We start from the raw sequence: 22,945 nt of genomic DNA on the forward strand, positions 1-22,945 counted from the left end.
AATGGGGGGGGTAGCTCAGTGGTAGGGCAACTGCCTTGCATGCTGAAGGCATCTCTAGATAGGGCTGGCAAAGACACCTGTCTGAAACCCTGGGGAGACACTGCCAGTCAGTGTAGACAATACTGAGCTAGATGGACCAATAAGGTAACGTCCTCTCTCTCTCTCTCTCTCTCTCTCTCTCTCTCTCTCTCTTTCTGTGTGTGTGTGTGTGAGTGAGAGAGAGAGAGAGAGAGAGAGAGAGAGAATGTCATGGGGAGCAGATAGCTATGCAAGAATGTTAAACCTCACATCCTTTGGTCCCTGGAAATCTTATTTACGTTCTCTAACAACTGTTCATACCATTCACACTTAGGCCCTATGTAGAGTTTCCCCCCCCCTTTACTATGTCTATGCATTGGCTACAAATCATGATGTAAATTGAAAGTTTGAAGTGGACTTGAAAACTATGGTTTGCATTAACCACAGTTATGTTACAGCTATACTGAGAAAACCAGGAGCAGTTTTCCCCACCTCTCCAGCCTCTCTGCAAGCAGATCTCTTTGTATCTCTCTATACAGGCCTCTCAGAAAGCAGAGCTTAGCTCAGCTGCCTAAAATATGCTTGTATCATACATCTGGGATGTCAAATAGGGTTAAGACAACAAACCGTGGTTTACTCTAACAATGACTAAGTGTTATAACTCCATCAGAGGCTTTAAGAGGTCACATTTAAGTGAAATTTCTAAGAATTAGTACATACCCTTGCAGTAAAGTCCACAGCAGCACCACGATTTAGAAGCAGTGTAGCTACATTAATATTTCCATAGTGGGCAGCTATATGCAAGGGGGTGAAGCCACTCTGAAAGAGAAAAGAACAACACCACACACAGCAAGATATATTTTCCCCCCAAAGGTCTTCCACCAACTCCTAAAATGTGTCTTCAGTGCAGATAGAGTCCAGTAAGCAGAATGTGATCCAGAGATATAGTATACATTCTGTTCTAGTTTTCAGTCACTGTAGTGCTTTATGACTTGTTTGAACATGGTGAATAAGAATATACTCAGGAGAAGGGAAATAAATTAACATGCCTATTCTGGAAAAATAGGAGCAGGATAAGATGTTTGGCTATTGCAAAAAGTGTCTAAGAAAGTTAATAAAATGAAAACATTACCCTTCTCTTAAGTGGTAAATCAGTTTCTTATGGGACATATCTACTTGCTATTAGTGTTTTATTATTCTTGCATCTTCCTTGCAGAAGTTCAAATGGAGTCACTTGATAATAATTGCTGAGTAGATTTCATAAATTCAAAGCAGATGCAAATTAAAACATCAAAGTCCATTTTAAAAAAGAGATTAATGTGATTTTTTAAAAGAGGGTTCCTTCTATAAAAGATAAAAGATTGGCCTCCCACGGTCAGCAATCACATGTGGTTAATATGATGAGACCCCAACTCTCATTAGAAAGTAAGTAGCCAACCAGATAGCTTCAGTGACTTGTTTTCATATTTAAGACATTTTTTAAAAAATATTTTTTTCTTCTTCAAAAAATGCTAATACATGCAGCAAGTCAACCAGTCCCCACAATGCGTGGAACCTCAGAGGGAACTTGACACATGTCTAAAATCATCAGCAAGCCTCTTTAGCCATGCTAGCTGTCACTGCCTCAGCTTGAAAAGTGTTTACACATTTCTGAGTTGCTCAGAAGAACCACCCCACCCCTCACCTTTTTGTTGACACTGACAATAAAGTGTCATGCAAGAGCCTAAAGAATCTAAGTCCTGGATGCAAAAGTGTGTCAGGGATGTCTGCAGCTCTTGACATAGCTGATAAAAATGTCTGATATAGCATTGAAAACCCAGGTGCTTTCCTCTTACACAAAATGACTCTTCAGCGGTGACAATTAGTTCCAAAGGAAGCTTGCTTGTACACTTTTATGAAGACCCATTCCAGCTGCAGAAAGCCCTGGTAAGTAACTAAAACTACATTCTTCTCTAGCACATGCCACTCTGTTGAATCTAAAGCAGGTCTACTCCTCTACAAAGGCAATGCAGAGAAGAGAAGGAAGAAATGACACAGCAGCTCTACAATGTGGGATGATGCATATATATTTATATTTATATATATAATTTTTTATATATACCTCAGTTGTTCTATTCACCACCATCTAGGTTAACACATTTGGAAGCAAAGAAGGGGGGAAAAAATGAAGGGTTAGTCCTCTACTGGTGATAATGGATGCAGAAAGCTTTGTGACCGCTGAATGGACAAAACAATGAAAGGACTAATAGGCACAGAAGGAAAGCGAGGCTGATTGGCAGGCTATTTCTTTTTTTCCAAACATGAATGGGTGTGTGTTAAAAATGAGATTTTGTCATTTCATCCACAGTAAAAATTGAGATTCAGAAACCCCACATTTCCCATTTCAGCCTTCAACCATGACCTGGTTTGCATGATCAAATTCTGTCTTAATAAGTCGGGATAGGCATGAGCTCCTTCACTCCCACTTCGCTCCTCCTCTTGCAGGAGCAGGGAAACAAGTTGGGAATCTGAGTGAACCAAAGATCTCTGTTACCTCTGAACCAGGAAATTATTTAATGGCATCCAAACAAGCCAGGATTCTTAAGCCAACTTTAAACTTTGGCTTCGTATCTTGGCTTTCACAGAAGCCATTCACCATAGTTTCCCAGTTTGCACCTAACAGGGAGCTACACTAGTGGTCAGCAGGGCAGCACAAGCAGCAGGGTGGTGTTGCTTACCAGCCTTCCTAACACTGAGCACCGCTTCTGGTTCCTGAGAGGGGGTGAGGAATTCAGCACAGTGCGGGCATGGCAGCAGGAGTGTCAGAAGAGCAGCTTCACTCTGCCCCGCTGACTGCTACTGGGAAGCTATCATTAACTGTGGCTTCCTGGCTTCTCCCATTCGGGTGAAGGGAGGAACAAAGCAAAAGTGAATGGACTGTGTGTGGGTGCACAGAGCTAATGCATATCCTGGCTTATTAGGCCCTGGATTTGATTCCTGGATGCAGCCTATGCCTACCTTTAGGAAAGAAAACTAAACAAAGTTAATGCTTCTTCACTACACCAAATGATATATATCAAAGCCCGTTTCTGAGTTGCATTGCTTTGCCACACTCTAACACTCCAGTGTGACCAAGAAACAGAACCCAGGACATCTTTAAAAAGCGATTTGTCATTTGATTATTTTATCTCAACTGCTGACAGCATCATTTGTTTCAAATATAGACCAACTGGTTTTTCCATTCAAGGCTGTCGACACAAGAGTTAGTACTGAATGAAAAGTAGGTTTTGCACCTTGTAATTCCCCAAATGCAAATGGTGCTGGTCCAAAACTTAAAACAGTGCTAAATGAAACTGTAGTAATAAAACCTGGAATAGACATAGGGCGCTCTTCATTTGTTACCAAAGAGCAGCACAGACACTGTACACATCACTCTTTTTTCCCTCTGCTTCTTAAAAAAAACAAAAGAAACCAGCTACTAACCTTGGACTCTACATCTGCATTATGGTCATTCTGCAGCAGTAAGGCAGCTGCCTTGGTGTCATCCTTGCGTGCAGCAATGTGGAGAGCAGGAAGACGGACTTTCCCCTTTGTGTCATTTTCAAGCAACAAGGAAACCACCTGGTCATGGCCCTGTTGAAGAGCTACTGCCAATGGTGTGAAGCCATCCTACAAAATGAACAAACAACAGTAGTCAGGAGAGATGTCTCCAAGGAACCCAAGCCAATGGTGCTTTTCTTTTCTATAAAATAGGCAAAGCTGTGTGTAAATTGGCATAGGTGTTTTGTGTGGGATTTCAGCTGAACAAACTGAAATAAAAGCCAGACATGAAAGAGATGCTATTGGTCAGGAGGTGTAACGGTCGAGGGATGTCAGCATATTCTAGATGGGGTTGCATTCCTCTTAAAAGATCATAGCTTTGGAATACTCTTGGAACCAATTTTGGTAATAGGTACTCAGATAGCGGTTGTGGCCAGGACAATTTTGGCCCACCTTCATACAGGGTGCCAGCTGGGTCTATTCCTTGAAAGGTCAGGTCTATCCATGGTCCTACATGCATTACCTACATTTCAAATGGACTATTGGAAGCCAGGGTTCGAATCCCCACACAGCCATGAAGCTCACTGGGTGACCTTGGGCCAGTCACTGCCTCTCAGCCTCAGAGGAAGGCAATGGTAAATCACCTCTGAATACCGCTTACCAGGAAAACCCTGTTCATAGGGTCGCCATAAGTCGGGATCGACTTGAAGGCAGTCCATTTCCATTTACTGTAACTCGCTCTACCTATGTGAGGCTGCTCTTGAAAATAATTTGGAAACTTCAATCGGTGCAGAATGCTGCTGCCAAGATCTTGACTGGGGCAATTTGCTGGGATCATGTGACCCACCCATGCTCATCCTATCAGCTGTACAGGCTGCCAACTAATTTCCAAGTGCAATTCAAGGTGCTGGTTATTACATTTAAAGTACATTTAAAGTCCGGGAACGACTTCATTTCCTTGAGGCCAAGGTGGCGGACCTGGAAAAGCTGAGAGAGGCAGAGAGGTGTGTGGAGGAGGCCTTCAGGGACGTTATAGCTGTGTCCCACTCCGAGGATGATAGCTCTTCTGCTATCATGGAGAACGATGGTCTCAGGGAAGGAGAGCATCCAGCTGAGGAAGAGGGAAACGATCCCTTAGAAGGGACCCATTCCTTGGGGGATGAGCAGCTATCCTCTCGTGCCGAGGATATATCTCCAGGGGGTGGAGGGATCCTTGTAGTGGGTGATTCGATCATTAGGAACATAGACAGTGGGGTGTGTGATGGGCGTGTAGACTGCAAGGTGATTTGCCTGCCTGGTGCGAAGGTTGCGGATATCGCCTGTTGTTTAGATAGTTTGGTAGACAGTGCTGGGGAGGAGTCAGTGGTCGTGGTGCACGTTGGCACCAACGACATGGGGAAATGCAGCCGTGAGGTCCTGGAAGCAAAATTTAGGTTGCTAGGTAGGATGCTGAAAGCCAGGACCTCCAAGGTGGCTTTCTCTGAAATGCTACCGGTTCCACGAGCAGGACCAGCCAGACAGGCCCAGCTTCGCAGTCTCAATGCGAGGATGAGACGATGGTGTCGGGTGGAAGGGTTTGGATTTGTTAGGCACTGGGGAACATTTTGGGACAAGTCAGGCCTGTACAAAAGTGACGGGCTCCACTTGAACCAGAATGGAACCAGACTGCTGGCACTTAAAACTAAAAAGGTGGCAGAGCAGCTTTTAAACTGACTGAGGGGGAAACCCGACAGGAGCTGAGGAAAGTCTGGTTCGGAATAAACCTCCCCCCTGGGATAAAGACCAAAGAAATGATGAAATTGTAAAAGGGGTAGGCCTAGAAGTAGGCATTGTGAGAGCAGGGGCACAGGATATAAATTCAGAAGGGCAAAATTACCACAGCCCAAACCACAAGCGCCAAAGACACTTGAAGAGAGACACTGCTTACAAGTGCCTGTACGCCAATGCTAGGAGCCTGCGAACCAAGATGGGAGAACTGGAGTGCTTGGTCTTAGAGGAGAGCATTGATATAGTGAGCATAACGGAGACCTGGTGGAATGGAGGAAACCAGTGGGATACGGTTATCCCTGGATATAAACTATATCGGAAGGCCAGGGAAGGATGTATTGGTGGCGGAGTCGCTCTATACGTGAAAGAAGGCATTGAATCCAGCAAGCTGGAAACCCCAAAAGAGGCGGACTCCTCCACAGAATCGTTGTGGGTAGTGATACCATGCCCCAGGAGGGATTTAATACTGGGAACGATCTATCGTCCCCCTGATCAAAATGCTCAGGGAGACCTTGAGATGAGATATGAAATTGAGGAAGCATCCAAACTAGGAAATGTGGTAGTAATGGGTGAATTCAACTACCCAGACATAGACTGGCCGCATATGTGTTCCAGTCATGACAAAGAAGCAAAAATTCTAGATATTCTAAATGACTATGCCCTAGACCAGTTGGTCATGGAACCAACCAGAGGGACGGCAACCCTGGACTTAATCCTCAGTGGGGACCGGGACCTGCTACGAGATGTAAGTGTTGTTGAACCGATTGGGAGCAGTGACCATAGTGCTATTAAATTAAACATACATGTAAATGGCCAATTGCCAAGAAAATCCAACACGGTCACTTTTGACTTCAAAAGAGGAAACTTCACAAAAATCAGGGGAGTGGTAAAAAGAAAGCTGAAAAACAAAGTCCAGAGGGTCACATCACTCGAAAATGCTTGGAAGTTGTTTAAAAACACTATATTAGAAGCTCAACTGGAGTGCATACCGCAGATCAGAAAAGGTACCGCCAGGGCCAAGAAGATGCCAGCATGGTTAACGAGCAAAGTCAAGGAAGCTCTTAGAGGCAAAAAGTCTTCCTTCAGAAAATGGAAGTCTTGTCCAAATGAAGAAAATAAAAAACAACACAAACTCTGGTAAAAGAAATGCAAGAAGACAATAAGGGATGCTAAAAAAGAATTTGAGGAGCACATTGCTAAGAACATAAAAACCAACAACAAAAAATTCTATAAATACATTCAAAGCAGGAGACCATCTAGGGAGGCGATTGGACCCTTGGATGATAAGGGAGTCAAAGGTGTACTAAAGAACGATAAGGAGATTGCAGAGAAGCTAAATGAATTCTTTGCATCTGTCTTCACAGTGGAAGATATAGGGCAGATCCCTGAACCTGAACTAACATTTGCAGGAAGGGATTCTGAGGAACTGAGACAAATAGTGGTAACGAGAGAGGAAGCTCTAGGCTTAATGGACAATATAAAAACTGACAAATCACCGGGCCCGGATGGCATCAACCCGAGAGTTCTCAAAGAACTCAAATGTGAAATTGCTGATCTGCTAACTAAAATATGTAACTTGTCCCTCAGGTCCTCCTCCGTGCCTGAGGACTGGAAAGTGGCAAATGTAACGCCAATATTCAAAAAGGGATCCAGAGGGGATCCTGGAAATTACAGGCCAGTTAGTTTAACCTCTGTCCCTGGGAAACTGGTAGAAAGTATTATTAAAGCTAGATTAACTAAGCACATAGAAGAACAAGTCTTGCTGAAGCAGAGCCAGCATGGCTTCTGCAAGGGAAAGTCCTGTCTCAGTAACCTATTAGAATTCTTTGAGAGTGTCAACAAGCATATAGATACAGGGGATCCACTGGACATAGTGTACTTAGACTTTCAAAAAGCGTTTGACAAGGTACCTCACCAAAGACTTCTGAGGAAGCTTAGCAGTCATGGAATAAGAGGAGAGGTCCTCTTGTGGATAAGGGATTGGTTAAGAAGCAGAAAGCAGAGAGTAGGAATAAATGGACAGTTCTCCCAATGGAGGGCTGTAGAAAGTGGAGTCCCTCAAGGATCGGTACTGGGACCTGTACTTTTCAACTTGTTCATTAATGACCTAGAATTAGGAGTGAGCAGTGAAGTGGCCAAGTTTGCTGACGACACTAAATTGTTCAGGGTTGTTAAAACAAAAAGGGATTGCGAAGAGCTTCAAAAAGACCTCTCCAAACTGAGTGAATGGGCGGAAAAATGGCAAATGCAATTCAATATAAACAAATGTAAAATTATGCATATTGGAGCAAAAAATCTTCATTTCACATATACGCTCATGGGGTCTGAACTGGCGGTGACCGACCAGGAGAGAGACCTCGGGGTTGTAGTGGACAGCACGATGAAAATGTCGACCCAGTGTGCGGCAGCTGTGAAAAAGGCAAATTCCATGCTAGCGATAATAAGGAAAGGTATTGAAAATAAAACAGCCGATATCATAATGCCATTGTATAAATCTATGGTGCGGCCGCATTTGGAATACTGTGTACAGTTCTGGTCACCTCATCTCAAAAAGGATATTATAGAGTTGGAAAAGGTTCAGAGGAGGGCAACCAGAATGATCAAGGGGATGGAGCGATTCCCTTACGAGGAAAGGTTGCAGCATTTGGGGCTTTTTAGTTTAGAGAAAAGGCGGGTCAGAGGAGACATGATAGAAGTGTATAAAATTATGCATGGCATTGAGAAAGTGGATAGAGAAAAGTTCTTCTCCCTCTCTCATAATACAAGAACTCAGGGACATTCAAAGAAGCTGAATGTTGGAAGATTCAGGACAGACAAAAGGAAGTACTTCTTTACTCAGCGCATAGTTAAACTATGGAATTTGCTCCCACAAGATGCAGTAACGGCCACCAGCTTGGATGGCTTTAAAAGAAGATTAGACAAATTCATGGAGGACAGGGCTATCAATGGCTACTAGCCGTGATGGCTGTGCTCTGCCACCCTAGTCAGAGGCAGCATGCTTCTGAAAACCAGTTGCCGGAAGCCTCAGGAGGGGAGAGTGTTCTTGCACTCGGGTCCTGCTTGCGGGCTTCCCCCAGGCACCTGGTTGGCCACTGTGAGAACAGGATGCTGGACTAGATGGGCCACTGGCCTGATCCAGCAGGCTCTTCTTATGTTCTTATGTCTTAAGCAGCGACCAAGCTACCTGAAGTCTTCTTCCATCTGAATGTGCCCATCTTTCAAGATTAGCTGTTACACCTCTTCTGTATGTACCACTGTGTTGGCACAATGTGCAAAAGGGCTGTATCTTTGGTTGTGCCCCACATGTGGAACTTTTTGCCCAAAGAAATTATCTTCCTCTCCATTTGTATTCTGCTGGACAGTGAAAACATTTCTCTGTAAACAAGCTTCTAGTTCTGTTGTTGTTTAATTTAGTTTATTGATATGTTAGCTCTGGCTCCTTGTACTCTCCTATCTTGATGCTGAATTTATTCTGGTAACTCTTTTAATGATGGATAATTGCTATTTTTTGTTCATTTTATATTTTGTAAGACTCTTTGAATGAATAAGTTATTTTTGAAAGGGAAAAATAGAGTATGCATTTTTGCATAAATAAATAAAACAGTGGATAATACAGGAGCAAAGAAAAAATGCAGCAAGTGGCACTGAATGCTGGAATTAGCTTCTTCAGAATCTCAGCTTTCAAAAAAAGCAAATTTCTAGTCCTCAAGGATACAAAGTTATGTTTAAATGTCTGTCAACCATAGCTTGTGAAACCTCAGAATGTGGAGAAGGGCCTGTGTAAGACTGCCAGTGGTGGCAGGCAAGGCTTCCATGTCTAGAGTAGCTCGCTCCCCCCCATACCTAACAAAACCAGAATTACCTAAAATACAGTAAAATAATGTGAAATAAGAGAAATTAGTAAGACAAATATAATTATGTGAAAAAAGAGAAATTAGTAAGAAAATATAATGATGTGAAGTAAGATCATTATGCAAATTTTACTCAATTTTCATAACTTATACATATGAATTTAGCTTTTCTTTGTTCAGAAACTGGAGTGACACATATTTTAGCCTGGAACATATCTAATCTCTGGTAATAGGATATAAACAGGCTGCCAACCAACTGTAAACCCTTCCACCAATTGGTTAAATACAGATACGTCACAAATCTCCTAACTGATGAGGGACAAGAGTTCATCACAGAATGTGCACAATCAAAGCAACTTCAAAGGTTACAAGGAGGACCAACAAACAGATAACACAAATATACTGAAAAATGTGTTAAAACACAACTGTTCAATCCTGTAGCCAGGACATGACTGGAGAGACTGAGTAGACTGCACAACAAAGGAGGCTGATGGCCTCTATATTTACCTTTTAAAAGTTTAAATATATTATTTGCAAATAAGTCTTGCTTAGAAGCCATTTTTAAAAAACTATTGAAAAGCTGATTCAGACATATGCAAGTATTAGTTAATCTACTCTTGATGAATAGCTATGAATGATGAATGTGTGACCAATTCAACTGAAAAGCATCAAATTAGATCCTAAAGTTCCATTGGGTGAAATGCCCTGTGAGTGGAGTTCTACTCAATCTGCTTTCAACCAAACACAGGCTAGAGCTCATTTTCAAGCCTATCATGTGGCAGTGATGGCAGCGAAGAAAGGGCACTTCTCTGCCACCATTACGTCTGCTCAGTGCCGTCCGGCGATGCTTTTCCGGGTAGTCTGCAGTCTTTTGGGCTGTGACCCCACATTAGACTCTGAGCCCTCAGTTGCTTGTTGTGACATGTTTGCGAGGCACTTCGCAGATAAAATTGCTCGCATTCAGACTGACTTGGACTCCTCCTTAATTACAGTTGTGCCAGATGTCCCCGAGGTTTTCTCTAGTCATTTTTCTATGGATACTTTTGAGCTTGTAAAGCTTCAGGATGTGGACAGGACCGAAATGAGGGCCACTACCTGCTCACTTGACCCTTGCCCATCCTGGCTAATTAAATCTGCCAGAGTGGGAATGGCTAGTTGGTCGGCACATTTGATAAACACCTCCCTAAGGGAAGGTTCTATGCCAACATTTTTGAAGGAGGCTGCGATAAGACCTTTGTTTAAAAGGCTTCGTTAGATCCTGCGAATCTTAACAACTTCCGCCCAGTCTCTAATCTCCCCTTTCTTGGCAAAGTGATTGAGAAGGTGGTGGATGCTCAACTCCAACTTATTCTGGATGAAGCGGACTATCTAGACCCTTTTCAATCAGGCTTCAGGCCGGGTCATGGGACAGAGACTGCCCTGGTTATCCTGCTTGATGACCTACGCTGAGCATCAGACAGGAGGAATGCATCCCTGTTGGTGCTGCTGGACCTTTTGGCGGCCTTTGATACCATCAACCATGGTATCCTTCTGGGCCATCTAGCTGGGATGGGTTTGGGAGACACTGTTTTACGGTGGCTCCAATCCTACCTGACAGACAGGAGCCAGAAAGTGGTGCTGGGAGACTACTGCTCGTCCCTCTGGCCGTTGGCCTACGGGGTCCCACAGGGTTCCATTCTGCCTCCCATGCGCTCCAACATCTATATGAAACTGCTGGGAGAAGTCATGTGGAGATCTGGAATACAATGTCATCAATATGCTGATGACACACATCTCTGTCTCTCCCTACCATCTGATTGCAGGGAGGGAGTGCTCATCCTATACCAGTGCCTGGAGGCTGTGAAGGGCTGGATGTGGGCTAACAAACTGAAACTTAATCCAGACAAGATGGAAGTGTTGCTGGTCAAGGGGAAAACTGCGCCAGGGATAGGGTTGCAACCTATTCTGGATGGGATGCACTCCCCTTGAAGTAGCAGGTCAGCAGTTTGGGAGTTCTCTTGGATCCTGCCCTGCTGCTTGAATATCAGGTGGCTGTGGTAGCCAGGAGTGCTTTTGGCCAACTCAGAATGGTATACCAGCTGTGTCCGTTCCTGGAGGTAGTTGACTTGGCCACAGTGACACATGCATTGGTGACATCGAGGCTTGACTACTGTAACGCACTCTACGTGGAGCTGCCTGTGGCTCCCAGGCTTTGGAATTCCCTGCCTCAAGAAACCCACTCTGCTCCCTCCCTGATGGTTTTCCGGAAACTTTTGAAAACTATCTTGTTTCAGAGAGCCTTTGGGAGGGACTGACAGGTGAGCCTGACACTGTTTTTATGCTCTTTATTTTTAAGTTTTATCTTTTTAGTTCTTTTATTATCATTCCTCCATATATGTATACATATAGATATATATGTCTGTCTATCTTAATTGTACTTAATGTATTTTAATTTACTGTAATGTTTTGTGTTTTTATTGTGTATAATTTTATTATGTATGTGTGTGATTTTATTGTAAGCCACCCTGAGTGCCCTATTATAGGGTAGAAGGGCAGGATAGAAATATTTTAAATATTTTAAATTATTATTATTATTATTAATAATAATAATAATAATAATAATATACTTCTGCTTCTAGCAGCAGAAAAGGAGTGCCATTTTTCACTGATCTCCTCTTAGGGGACCCTCTGGAGCAGCATGAGAGGCAGCACAGCAGGGCTGAAAGGGAAAGGGAATATCAGAGAACAATGGCTCCACCCACCCCTGTATTCCAGCAGGAGCCTACGCTGGATTCCATTTTCCGTCCACAAACAGGAGAAGGGACCCCTTCTGTTCACAGAGGGCTAGTTAGAATCCTGGCTGTTATGTCTTGAGGTGAGGTTATAAAAAAGTTCTGTCTGTAACATTTGACCTGTAATTACTCTCTCATACTCACTCTCTCACACGCCCAAAAGACACCACTTTTACATATATACAACAGTCATCAAGTGATAATTCTGCATGTGTGACCTACAAATATTTATGCAGAGCTCATATAATTATTTTAACTGCAGAAAAATGAAAGCTTTGGAAATAATAAAAAAGCACACACTGAAGCAAATAGAGAATTTTTTAAAACTGGAAGAGAAAATCTAGAAAAATTGGTTGGTTAATGTGCAAATGGATTCTTGAATTGCAGACTGACTTATTGGGATCTTAGAACTGAAAACTTACCAGAAGCTTCACTATTCCCGTTGAATACACCAAAGTGGACAAACCATGCAACTGTCTAGGGGTTTTCTGTGAATGTCTGTGGTGCTACACCAGACAGAGTTGTCAAGGTGAAATTTGTCCTTTGATTTTGCACATCTCTTAACTTTGTGAGAAGGAGTTGTGCAGTGTTATACTTCCATATTTCACTATGCAGTGAAGTACATTTAACGTTTTGGCAAACACTATATAAAATGAACATTCACCTCTGTGGCAAGGCTTTGACTTGCCCCATTATCAAGAAGAAACTTAACCACTTCCAGATGATTTTCTTGGGCTGCCATATATAATGGAGTGAAGCCATTCTGAAAAAGAAAAACACAATAGTATAACTTTTCTTTGGAAACCTAAAGTTTTGCTCGGATAACCGTTTTGGTCCTCTAAGGATAATCTACACATGCAGCAGAATGGGATGGTAGAGTCCTGATTTGGCAGAAAGGGTTGTATCAGTTCTGGATCCAAGTGATGGATCAGATTTTTGAATTATCACCCTGTGAAAAGCTTCCTTTCTTCCTGATGTGTTGATTTTTTACTTCCAGGGAGTGTTTTCTATGGCAAGGTGGGATTACAAATATAACAAATACACATACTGTAAATAACAGGTCAAAAGGGAAGCACAGTTGTTGTTTGAACAACATCTTAAGTATGGTATACTGAGTCAGCTTCAAACCTTGGTTTTCAAAATTGGCTTATTTCCCTAAACCATAGTTAAGATTAAACAGTTTTAGGTTCGGACATAGTGATAAATCATGGTTAATTAAAAACAGAAGTAAAAACTTCCAATCTCCTTCTTGAGGCCACAGCAGAGCAGAAGAGGAAAAAAGGGCAGGGGCATGAACATGAGGCTTGTGCATGTAACACTAAACCACAGTTTATCATACAATCACAAAGTTGGAGGGGACTTGTAGACCATCTCATCCAAGCCTCTGGTCGATGCAGGAAATTCACAGCTAAGCATCCCCAACACGTAGCTGTCCACCTATTTTGTGTTACATTAGAACCAGATTTATCTTTAAAAACATGATTTTGTTTTGTGAAGGCTTCCTATGTATTCCTCTGTGTTGCCAATGTTGACTCAGCAATCACAGCACAGCTAGCGACTTCTGGGGAAAAGGGAAAAAGACCCTATGTGTTAGAAATGCAAGGTCAGCTTCAGGAAAGAACTCTATGATAGTTCTCACACCCGTCAGCTGGCTTCGGTAAACAATCTATAATCTATGCTTCCCAAAGGAATGTCACACAATTGCTGTTGTGATCTGTAGATTAGCCACAGCTACAGGAGTGGCTGAGGGGTGTTTCACATATTATACAGAAAGAAACGTGAGAATGCCATTGAGAGTATACCCCAAAGTTCTTTGTCACACTCATAAATTGCATTTTTGAGGTAGAATGCTACATCTAAAAAGTGTAATGTGTCAACTGGCCCTGTGGGAAAGAGTGCTGCGAGTGATAGGGGCTCAGCATCTAAAAGAGAAGAAGCCCCAGGGGCATTTCCTCCTCTATGCAGGAAGTACTGGTCCTTCCCTAGACACAGGCTCCTGTTTTTTGTCTAAGGCAACCCCCTGCCCAATTAACAGCTGACATGCTCCAGGATAATTTTGAGGACTCAGCATAGGTTTCCAGTTAACGAGATGGGCAGGAGGAGCTGGTGAAACCAAATGTGGTGTCCAACTGGGAAAAAACCTGGACAAATCCAAAGGCACATCTTTAACAGAAATGTGACAGAACTGTGCTCTTTGCCAATGTAGCTACAGTCATTTTAAAAAAAAACCCTCCCATGACCGATGAAACTAACCTCGGCTTGTTAAGCGGGTTATTCAAGGATTTCCCCCCAACTTGTAAAAAATGTTAGATTAACATAGATTTTAAAAAATGTTAGTTTAATGTTAGATACTGGATCAGCAGGTGTTTGATCAATACTTTTCTGTTGGAAGATGTTTGAGTGACCTATGGTTTTGGAAGGTTTTATTTCTGTGTAAGTGATCTGATTTTAATTCTGTCTTCTTAACTGTATAATAACGTTTAGGCTCTTGTGAAGTAAATAAATAGTTTTAATATAGTTTGGAATTTTGTAGCATTTTAATGGTTGTTTAATGAACTACCTTGTGGGCCTAGTTCAGGCCAAAAGGCACAGTAGAAATTCTTAGCTAACTAATAGTGCAATCCTCTGCTTATTTATTTAGAAACAAATCCCATTCAGTTCAACAGGGCTTACTCCCTGGCAAGTGGGCATAGGATTGCAGCCTAAAACACTACAAACCCTGCCATCTCCTACCATTATTGTCCCATGTTGGGCATGCTGAAATACTCCAGACCATTCACATTTAAGTAACACTCTCCTGTTCCTCACCATGATGTATCCATCAGCCTTTTTCTACCTAGGCCTCTGGCATTAAAGCTATTCATAGCATGATGAGGAGTGCCCAGTGGTGATATTAAGAAATGTAAGGCTCTTCAGTTTGGACTAAATTGTGGGGTGGGTGCTCTTTAGATGGCAATGTGTATTCAGTAACTTCAAAATGTGGTAAGCCAGCCCTGCTGCATTTGGGAGCCCTCCTGATCATGCTGCTGAGTGGGGCCCTAGCCTTCTGCCCAAAAGTCCTGCCTTGATACCACCACAGGGAGTAGCATGGTGCGCGGAAACTGTCATGCCCCCGCTAGAGGAGTCCTCATCAGAGGAAAATTTGGTACTCCTGAAGGGAACCATACAAGTTCAAGGTTCTGGCTTTGGTGTACAAAGCCCTATACAGCTTGGGACCAGGATACCTGAAAGATCGTCTTACCCCTTATATATCCAGTCAATCACTACGTTCTGCAGGTGAGAGCCTCCTGCAGATACCATCTTATCAGGTGATCCATTCCACACAACATATGAAAAGGACCTTTAGTGTTATGGCACCTATCCTTGGAATTCCCTCCCCTTAAATATTAGACAGGCACTATCTCTTTTCGGCACCTACTAAACATTTTTTTTAAAATCTTCAAAAACATTCAAAAATCTTCAAAAACATCTTCCTCTTTCAACAAGCCTTTAAGGAGAGACCTTATCCCAGTCTGCGTCTGTGCTGGAATTGCTTTTTTAAATGTTTTTGAAGTTTTTTTTAACGATGTTTTGTTTTAATACATTGTAAAGTCTGTTTTTGAGATGTTTTAGAGTGTTTTTAGTGGTTTTTCTGCCACCCTGAGCTCCTTCTGGAAGGAATGGTGGGATATTATAACAACAACAACAACAACAACAATACAATGGGACAGGTGGGGTCAGGCAGCAGCAAGACCAAACCAGGACCATCAGGCCTTACAGTATCCTAGCTGCTGCCATCTCTGATAGATAGCCCAGGCTCAGAGGCAAAAGCTGAGCCACCTCCAAGCCCAAAAGAGCACCAGCACATGAAAGTGCAGGACCAGGCAGTGGCCAAGCAGCAGTTTGCCCATCTGGAAGGCCACAATTCCTCAAGAGTAATAGGCTATTCATGAGGAGCTGCTTCCTCACGAGTACACTCAACTCCTCAGGTAGCTCTGATGACTATGAGTTGTACCTAGACTCAGGCATAACAGCTTCTGGATGCCTTCAAACCCATGGGGAAATTGCTGGGATAACTTCTGAACTCCAGCTTCTTGGTCTACTGTACTGTCTTTCCTGTGTGTATCATCCTGGCTTGTGACTAGACTTTGTCACTGTCATTGGCCTCCACAAACATGACCTCAGACTGTGACTGACCTTGCTCTCTAGACCATTCTGTAAGTGCAAGAACAAGATTCTGGATACTCTAAGGTGAAGTGTAGAAGGTCTTTTGACTCATGGAGCACCTAATGACAGCCAAAGTCCACACAGTGAAGGCCAGTATGGAGTGGGAGGTCAGCATTCTGTTGGAGCCTCTTCATGACCTACTCATCATGGCCAAGGTGATCAACATGAGTAATCCTTTCTGATGGAACATTTTAACATACATTTACCCACAAGAATTGCCCCATGATCCAATTCTGCAAGTACAAAATATCATGCCAAATTGACCTTGAGCAACTCAAAATCATTTCATCCTACTCATATATGGAATGTAAAATAATAAGGATGTTTATATGCAGCCAAGTTAAAGAGTATTAAACTAGTGTGAAACATTATTTCAAAATGCATTTTTAAACTTTCCTTTTCACAAACCTGCCATCAGCAAGACTTTGACTGGAAACAAGATTCTTAACTCATAAATGTAGGATAAGGACATTTACTATGACATACTTTACTTCAAGAGGATTTCAGTTTGGCATTTTCATTAAAATTGCAAAGGGATTGTGAACCACAACCCCTTTCAGGATGCAATTCTTCAAAATAGGGCCAGGGATACTCTCACATTCTGCTTTTATTATTGCCCACTCCAGCCGTGTAACAATGCAATTGGGATGATGCTGGAGGGAAATCTTAAGCAAGAGGGTAAAATGCTTTGCTGTGCTCTGTTACCTGACACTTTAAACACTTGAAGGGACCATTCTGGATCGCACACAGTGGCCAGCATTCCGGCAGAGGAAGTTGTTGAAAAAATGTGATTTCAGGAAGGTCATTCCTCATAAACAGTGGATATTGAATTTTTGAGGAGAAAGAGAGCTTTAACTTAGGACTTCTTTATTAAGAGCCTGAAGCAAGCCTGAGCCCAAAGTATACTCATATTCCATCAAGATTTTCAGCGGCACAAGAAAAGGTGGAAGGAACTTCCCTTTCTCGTGATTTTTTAAATCACATTTTAGAAAAGTGTTTACACCATTATGTTAGAAAACTAGTGTGCCTTAATGATTAGAGTGTCAGCCTAGGACTGGGGAGACCTGGGTTCAAATCCTCACTAAGCCATGAAGTGATCTTGGGTCAGTAACTGTATGTCAGCTCAATCTACCTCACAAGGCTGTTGTGAGAATAAATGGTGTGTGTGTGGGAGAGGACCATTATGTCACTTTGAGCTCCTTGGAGGAACGAGGGTTATAAATGTAGTAAATAAATAAAATTACCCCCTCCACTCTCATTTGACCTCAGTGATGAGGTCAAATCTGACTGCTTGTGCTCTTACAGATGTCCAGCAATATAATTATGTCTGCCATAGCATTGTGATATTTCCCTTGACTCATATAACTAATTCAAAGATCTCCCATGTACATAGCTGTGTACAATTACAAAAAACAGACCCTGTGGTTTCCCTATACTGTTTGGAACATTTTGATCTTGGCTGTCATATAGCTTGTTTTACTGTGCTGTAAGTCAACATGAGACTTGTTCAGATGACCCCATCCCTCACCCTGGATTGTGCCTTGTGAGAGACTGTGAGTGAGCATCATGGTTGTGGGCTCAATCCACCATATGTGTACCCTCTCCTATTCCTTTTGCCATAAAGAGACGTAAGGGTTTAATCTTGCAAGTTCAGGAGATATGTTAATTTCTCCCTGGGCTGAAAAAATCTAGGAGGATACTGCACAAGGGTAAGACCCACTCCAAAATTCTCCTTGGGTACAATATGGGCAGAGGCAACGTCTGAAAAGTGCGTATGATTGAAAGGAATGTTTTTATGCAAATCACTCTGCCCAACAATGTATTCCAAACATTAATTCTGAAAAGCTATCAGACATGAACAAATGTTATAGACACACACCAACTCATACCTTGTAGTCCAAAGACATGTGAAGCAAAGCTATTTTACCTGTGACTGTGCATTGACGTTGGCCCCATTCGTAACCAGCACTTTTACCACTTCAGTTTGCCCAGCCAGAGAAGCTATGTGCAAAGCTGTGTTTCCTTTCTGAAATGAGAGAAGGGGACGGAATGTGAAAAAGGCTCCATGCGCTCCAATAGCCTGTGCAGCAGGAAGACACAGTTGAATATGTTGGCAGAATAGCAGGCTCTGAATTCTGTATTCAGGGATAATGCCGGGTGTCTTGCAAACTATTTTGGCAAGTTCCCCATTAGAGACTTAGACTAGTACAAGCATTCATGTCAACACAAACACACACACACACAAAATCTAGGGGCAGGGTCAGCTCTACCATTAGACAGAATTAATCAGATGTTTTGTAGCAACTTTGCTGTGCACTTGACATCCTGCAAATTATCAGTCATCTGCATGCATGCACACTAAACGGGGTGGGGAATGGCCAGGTTTATGTTTCTGGTATCAGTCTCTCAAGTCTTATGGAATGTGACTTCAGAGGGTAACCACAGTCTTGCATTCAGCTAGTTCGAGGGCTGGAGCACCACCATAAGAACATTGGGGTGGAAAGGCGCAGTCTATCTATCTCCCTCACTATCGACTTACAGGAGAAATTTATAAAGATTTCTGCTTTCATACACGTTTGATGGCCGACAGAAACTCTTCCTGGCAACCCTAAAATCACTGTGTTTAGAATTTTTAAAAATTGTTTTATTATCGATATGTATGCTGCCCTAGGCTCTTTTGGGAGAAAGGGCAGGTTATAAATCAAATTAATAATAATAGCATGCTCCAGCTCTTGTCAGACTACAGAAGGGTTCAGCCGGCTCTAGCTCACTGAAGAAAAAAACATATTCTGTAGCCACCTCAGGGGAACAGCTAGCAGAGCCCCTTGGGACTGCTCCAGGTCCTGTTCTTGTCTGTTCTCGGCCTGGGCGTGGCTTGAACTGGGCACTACTCGCTTCCCTTGTGAGCCATCAGCTCACACAGAACTGGACAAATGAGGGCTGCTGGAGTAGAGGATGGCCTGAGACTGCTGTACATGCTGTTGACTGACTCCGCAGGTTATTCTTTTTATACCAGTCCTCACTCTCCTTTTCAATGGGCCCCAAATCATGACATTGTCTACTCTGTATGGCATCCATTTAGCCTCTGGGACTGAGGTTCCCCATGTCTGTTGTCATCTATCTCCAACCCCTAACAGGAGTGCTTCTGCCCACCAGCCATGCCCTCCTTCCATGATACTATAAGGTGCAAGGATCTCAGACAAGGCATCCCATCCATCCCCTATGTTTTTTCTTTTTCAGCTGACACGTTTTATTTATTTATTTATTATTTAATTTATATCCCGCCCTTCCTCCCAGCAGGACCCCAGGGCGGCAAACAAAAGCAGTAAAAAAACTTTAAAACATCATAAAAACAGACCTTAGCATACATTAAAACAAAACAACTTTAAAAACATTCTTTAAAAAAGCTTTAAAAACATCTTAAATAAAAAGGGTCAAAAAACATTTTGTGGTTACTGAGCACGTTCACTCCTCATTGGGCTGTTTTTGGATGGGAGCAGCCCCCTTAGTTGGCGTTGTTGTTTTTAATGGCAAACTTTGGGGATCAGCTAACATGGCGGTACCGTCTTCATATTTCTCAGCGGCCCAAGTCAGCACTCACCACCTGAATTTGCAGCTAGAGGGCGCAATGCCTTTGGCATGCTAAGCATTTTCTCTACCAGTGATATATGGCCCCATCCCTGTTCAGTGACTATATGGAAACTGGGCCTGAACTGGATAGCTCATCTCCTGGCATGAATTTTCCTGTATATTTCTGGTCTCTATGACACCAGCTTTCACACACAAAAAATATTTCTCGCCTTTCCTTACAGTTCCTGACTTTTAAGGCCCACTGTCTCTCAAGATCTTGGATTAAAGCCTTACTGTCTGCATTCAATTGACCAACACTTTGCGAGTGTGGAATCTGTGTAGGAAAACAGCAGAACATTGAGATATCAGCCACAGACCTTTGTTGCTGCATCCACATTGGCACCTCTGCGTATCAGTTCTGAAACAACTTCTACGTGGCCTTCTTTGGAGGCAAGATGGAGAGCGTTCAACCCATTCTGATAAAAACAAAAAGGAATGGGAAAGGTTGATGCAGGGTGCCCAGAACAACAAGCAAAATGTCAAGAGGCCTAAAGGTCACATTCCGACATGATGAGAGCTTGCAAAAAGAAAAAGAGAGCCCTTCTCAAGCTTACTATCTAATTAATTGCTTCTATGAAACGATACACATTTCAGAATGGTAAGCAACCTTGGCAGTATAACATACTACAAATCCAGCATAAGAAGCACAATGTCCTCTGAACAATACAATTACTATTATCTATTATTTGTACAGTATGATGTCCATTGATGATGCAGTATTAAGCAAGTTCCACTGAGTTCAATGGGACTTTTTCATCTTGATATGAGAACTTAATGCAAAGGCGCAGAAGTTATTTATTTATAAACTATTTATTTCAAAGGTGTTACTCCCAAGGATTGTAGCCTTCATGGTTTAGAATGATATACACGTGGCATATTCTCTCACAATGCACATTTCTTTCACATATATGTGACCAGGGGATTCATCTGTGAGCAAGTAATCAATATGTGGAATATGCAAGTCACTTGCATTGGAGTCTGGCACTATATACTTTCAAAGGGTGATGGTAATTATCATTTTAATACTGCCATTTCCCTTGAAGTCCATAATGTGGCACTTCAGACACATGCTATACCTTGCATATAGTATTCAGTCTTTCAACTTACAAAATATTAACCTTAGATCACAACAGAGAGATTTATTTCCCACACAATACCACAAAAACAGGCATACAGGGATAAACTGCAAACAAGCCAGCTTTTAAATTTTATTGTGTCTTTGTACATTGTAAGCTGCCTTGATGTACTTCTATGAAAAGTGCAGCTTATAAATACTTTAGTAAATACAAATAAAATATTGAGTAGAACTCCAGGACACAATCTAAAGAGAAATTCTTCTCTGCAGATAACTTATGGCTGAATTGTGATTTTAGCATATATCAGCAACCAAGACACAGGCATGAGCAAACAGGCGTTTGAGGCTTCTTGACTGTATAAAGTTCATTATGTGATCCTATACATGTCTTCTCAGTGGTGGCCCCCAAATTATGGAATGATATCCCTGTGCCTGACACCAACACTGTTATCTTTTCGGTGCCAGGCCAAGACTTTCCTCTTCTCCCAGACATTTTTTAACAGCATTTGAATGGCATGCGTTTTTAACTTGCCTATCAGTTTTTATGGGTTTTAATTTGTTATGGTTTAAATTTGTATACTTGTTTTTAATGTTTTTAATTGTTGTAAACCGCCCAGAGAGCTTCGGCTATGAGGCGGTATGTAAATGCAATACATAAATAAATAAATAAAAGAATACTCTAGACGTAAATCCAAATGAGTTAACTGGGACTTACTCCCAGTTAAGTGTGCATAGAATTAGAGCTTTATGCTATATACGCTTATCTTGGAGTAAGGCCCACTGAAATGAATAAATCTGACTTCTGAGTATGTATACATAGGATTGTGCTCTTGATGGATATGACTTTGCTTGTTTTCCTTCTTCCTCCATCCCTTCTGTTCTATTAGGTTGTGAGCCATTTATCCTCTGCACAGTGGTTACAGAATTTGAAGTGCATATCATGATAATAATGATTAATACTGTAGTATCATAATCCACACAATTCCCATTGCCTAGGCTTCAGCTATCATTTGGTACTGTCATAAAGTGGACACAAATATAAGCAAGTACGAATTAAAAACATAACACTTGTTAATAAAATAGTTCTACAACCTGATTGCAAATGTTGATGTCCACTCCACTTTTTAAGTAGTCAAGAGCCTTTTCTAAGTTGCCTGCCCGGGCAGCTCGTAGGTAACTTGCATTGGTGTCAGACTGCAAAAGAAAAAAAGAGAGGAATAAAGCATTTAAAAATCTGCACCAAAGGCACAATCTGAATTAGGCCAACATAGCAATTGCTCTTTACATTTTATAATTGGGAAAGTTGACACACTGAGCCAAAATAATCTAGATTCTGCACAAACATGATTCACATTTTGCAAATCAATAATACATTTTGCCCTCCACGTGTTTGGGACTGCAACTCCCATCTGTCCCAAGCTAGCATGCTCAGTGGTCAGGGCAGATGGGAGTTGTTGTCCACATTGTCTGGAACATCCCACATTGGCTCCCCCTGTTCTAAGGAATGAGTCCCACTGAAATGAGAGGACTGCCTTACTTCTGAGTAAGCATGCATAGGATTATACTGCATATGATATCTGTCATTCAGACAATATAAGCTCATCTTATAGAAGCCTCAAACATCAATTCAAACTGTTGTACAATTCCTTTTTGCTCATTTCAGTTTGGATGACAAATTCATGGCAGATTGTGGCCATGAATCTTCTGCCTTGAGATTGACCACCAGGCAAAGGCAAAATTTCCTTTGTTATAGGTTGTTCAAGGAGGGGGGCACTATTTTTATTTATTCATTCATTCATTCATATATACATTACATATCACTGAAACATAGCTTCAGGATTATGTAGCAATTTGTGGTCTGAGCCCCTGCTGCCATCAAAACATTTATTTACTGACAAGGGTCTTTAATGGTTAACTGATGTCTTTTCCACAGCATGGGGAACACAGGGTGGTACTCAACTAACTTTTTGTGGTAGTTAATATTAGCACAATGGGGTGTCTCCCACTCCCTGCGTCATCCTCAAATCTGCTCTGGACGGTCAGGGGAGCTCTCAGAACAGATTTAGGGGGTGAATGGGGGGAGGAGAGGGGAGAAATCCTTGCACTGA

General features: G+C 42.2%; 1 protein-coding gene across 14 annotated transcripts in view; it reads right to left on the reverse strand.

Annotated features, from left to right (window-relative positions):
* Positions 1-22,945, reverse strand: part of ANK3 (ankyrin 3) — a 591,855-nt gene that overhangs the window by 212,435 nt on the left and 356,475 nt on the right. For all 14 annotated transcript variants that reach the window (XM_061635097.1, XM_061635100.1, XM_061635096.1 and 11 more), the window contains 6 exons: positions 21,930-22,031; positions 20,080-20,178; positions 18,060-18,158; positions 12,591-12,689; positions 3,481-3,666; positions 739-837 (listed from right to left, as the gene is read on the reverse strand). In XM_061635097.1, coding sequence (XP_061491081.1) covers positions 739-837; positions 3,481-3,666; positions 12,591-12,689; positions 18,060-18,158; positions 20,080-20,178; positions 21,930-22,031 — 684 coding nt within the window. The remainder of the gene's footprint in view (positions 1-738; positions 838-3,480; positions 3,667-12,590; positions 12,690-18,059; positions 18,159-20,079; positions 20,179-21,929; positions 22,032-22,945) is intronic.

This window comes from Rhineura floridana, chromosome 7, assembly GCF_030035675.1.
Source record: "Rhineura floridana isolate rRhiFlo1 chromosome 7, rRhiFlo1.hap2, whole genome shotgun sequence".
In the NCBI taxonomy this organism is placed as follows: Eukaryota; Metazoa; Chordata; class Lepidosauria; order Squamata; family Rhineuridae; genus Rhineura; species Rhineura floridana.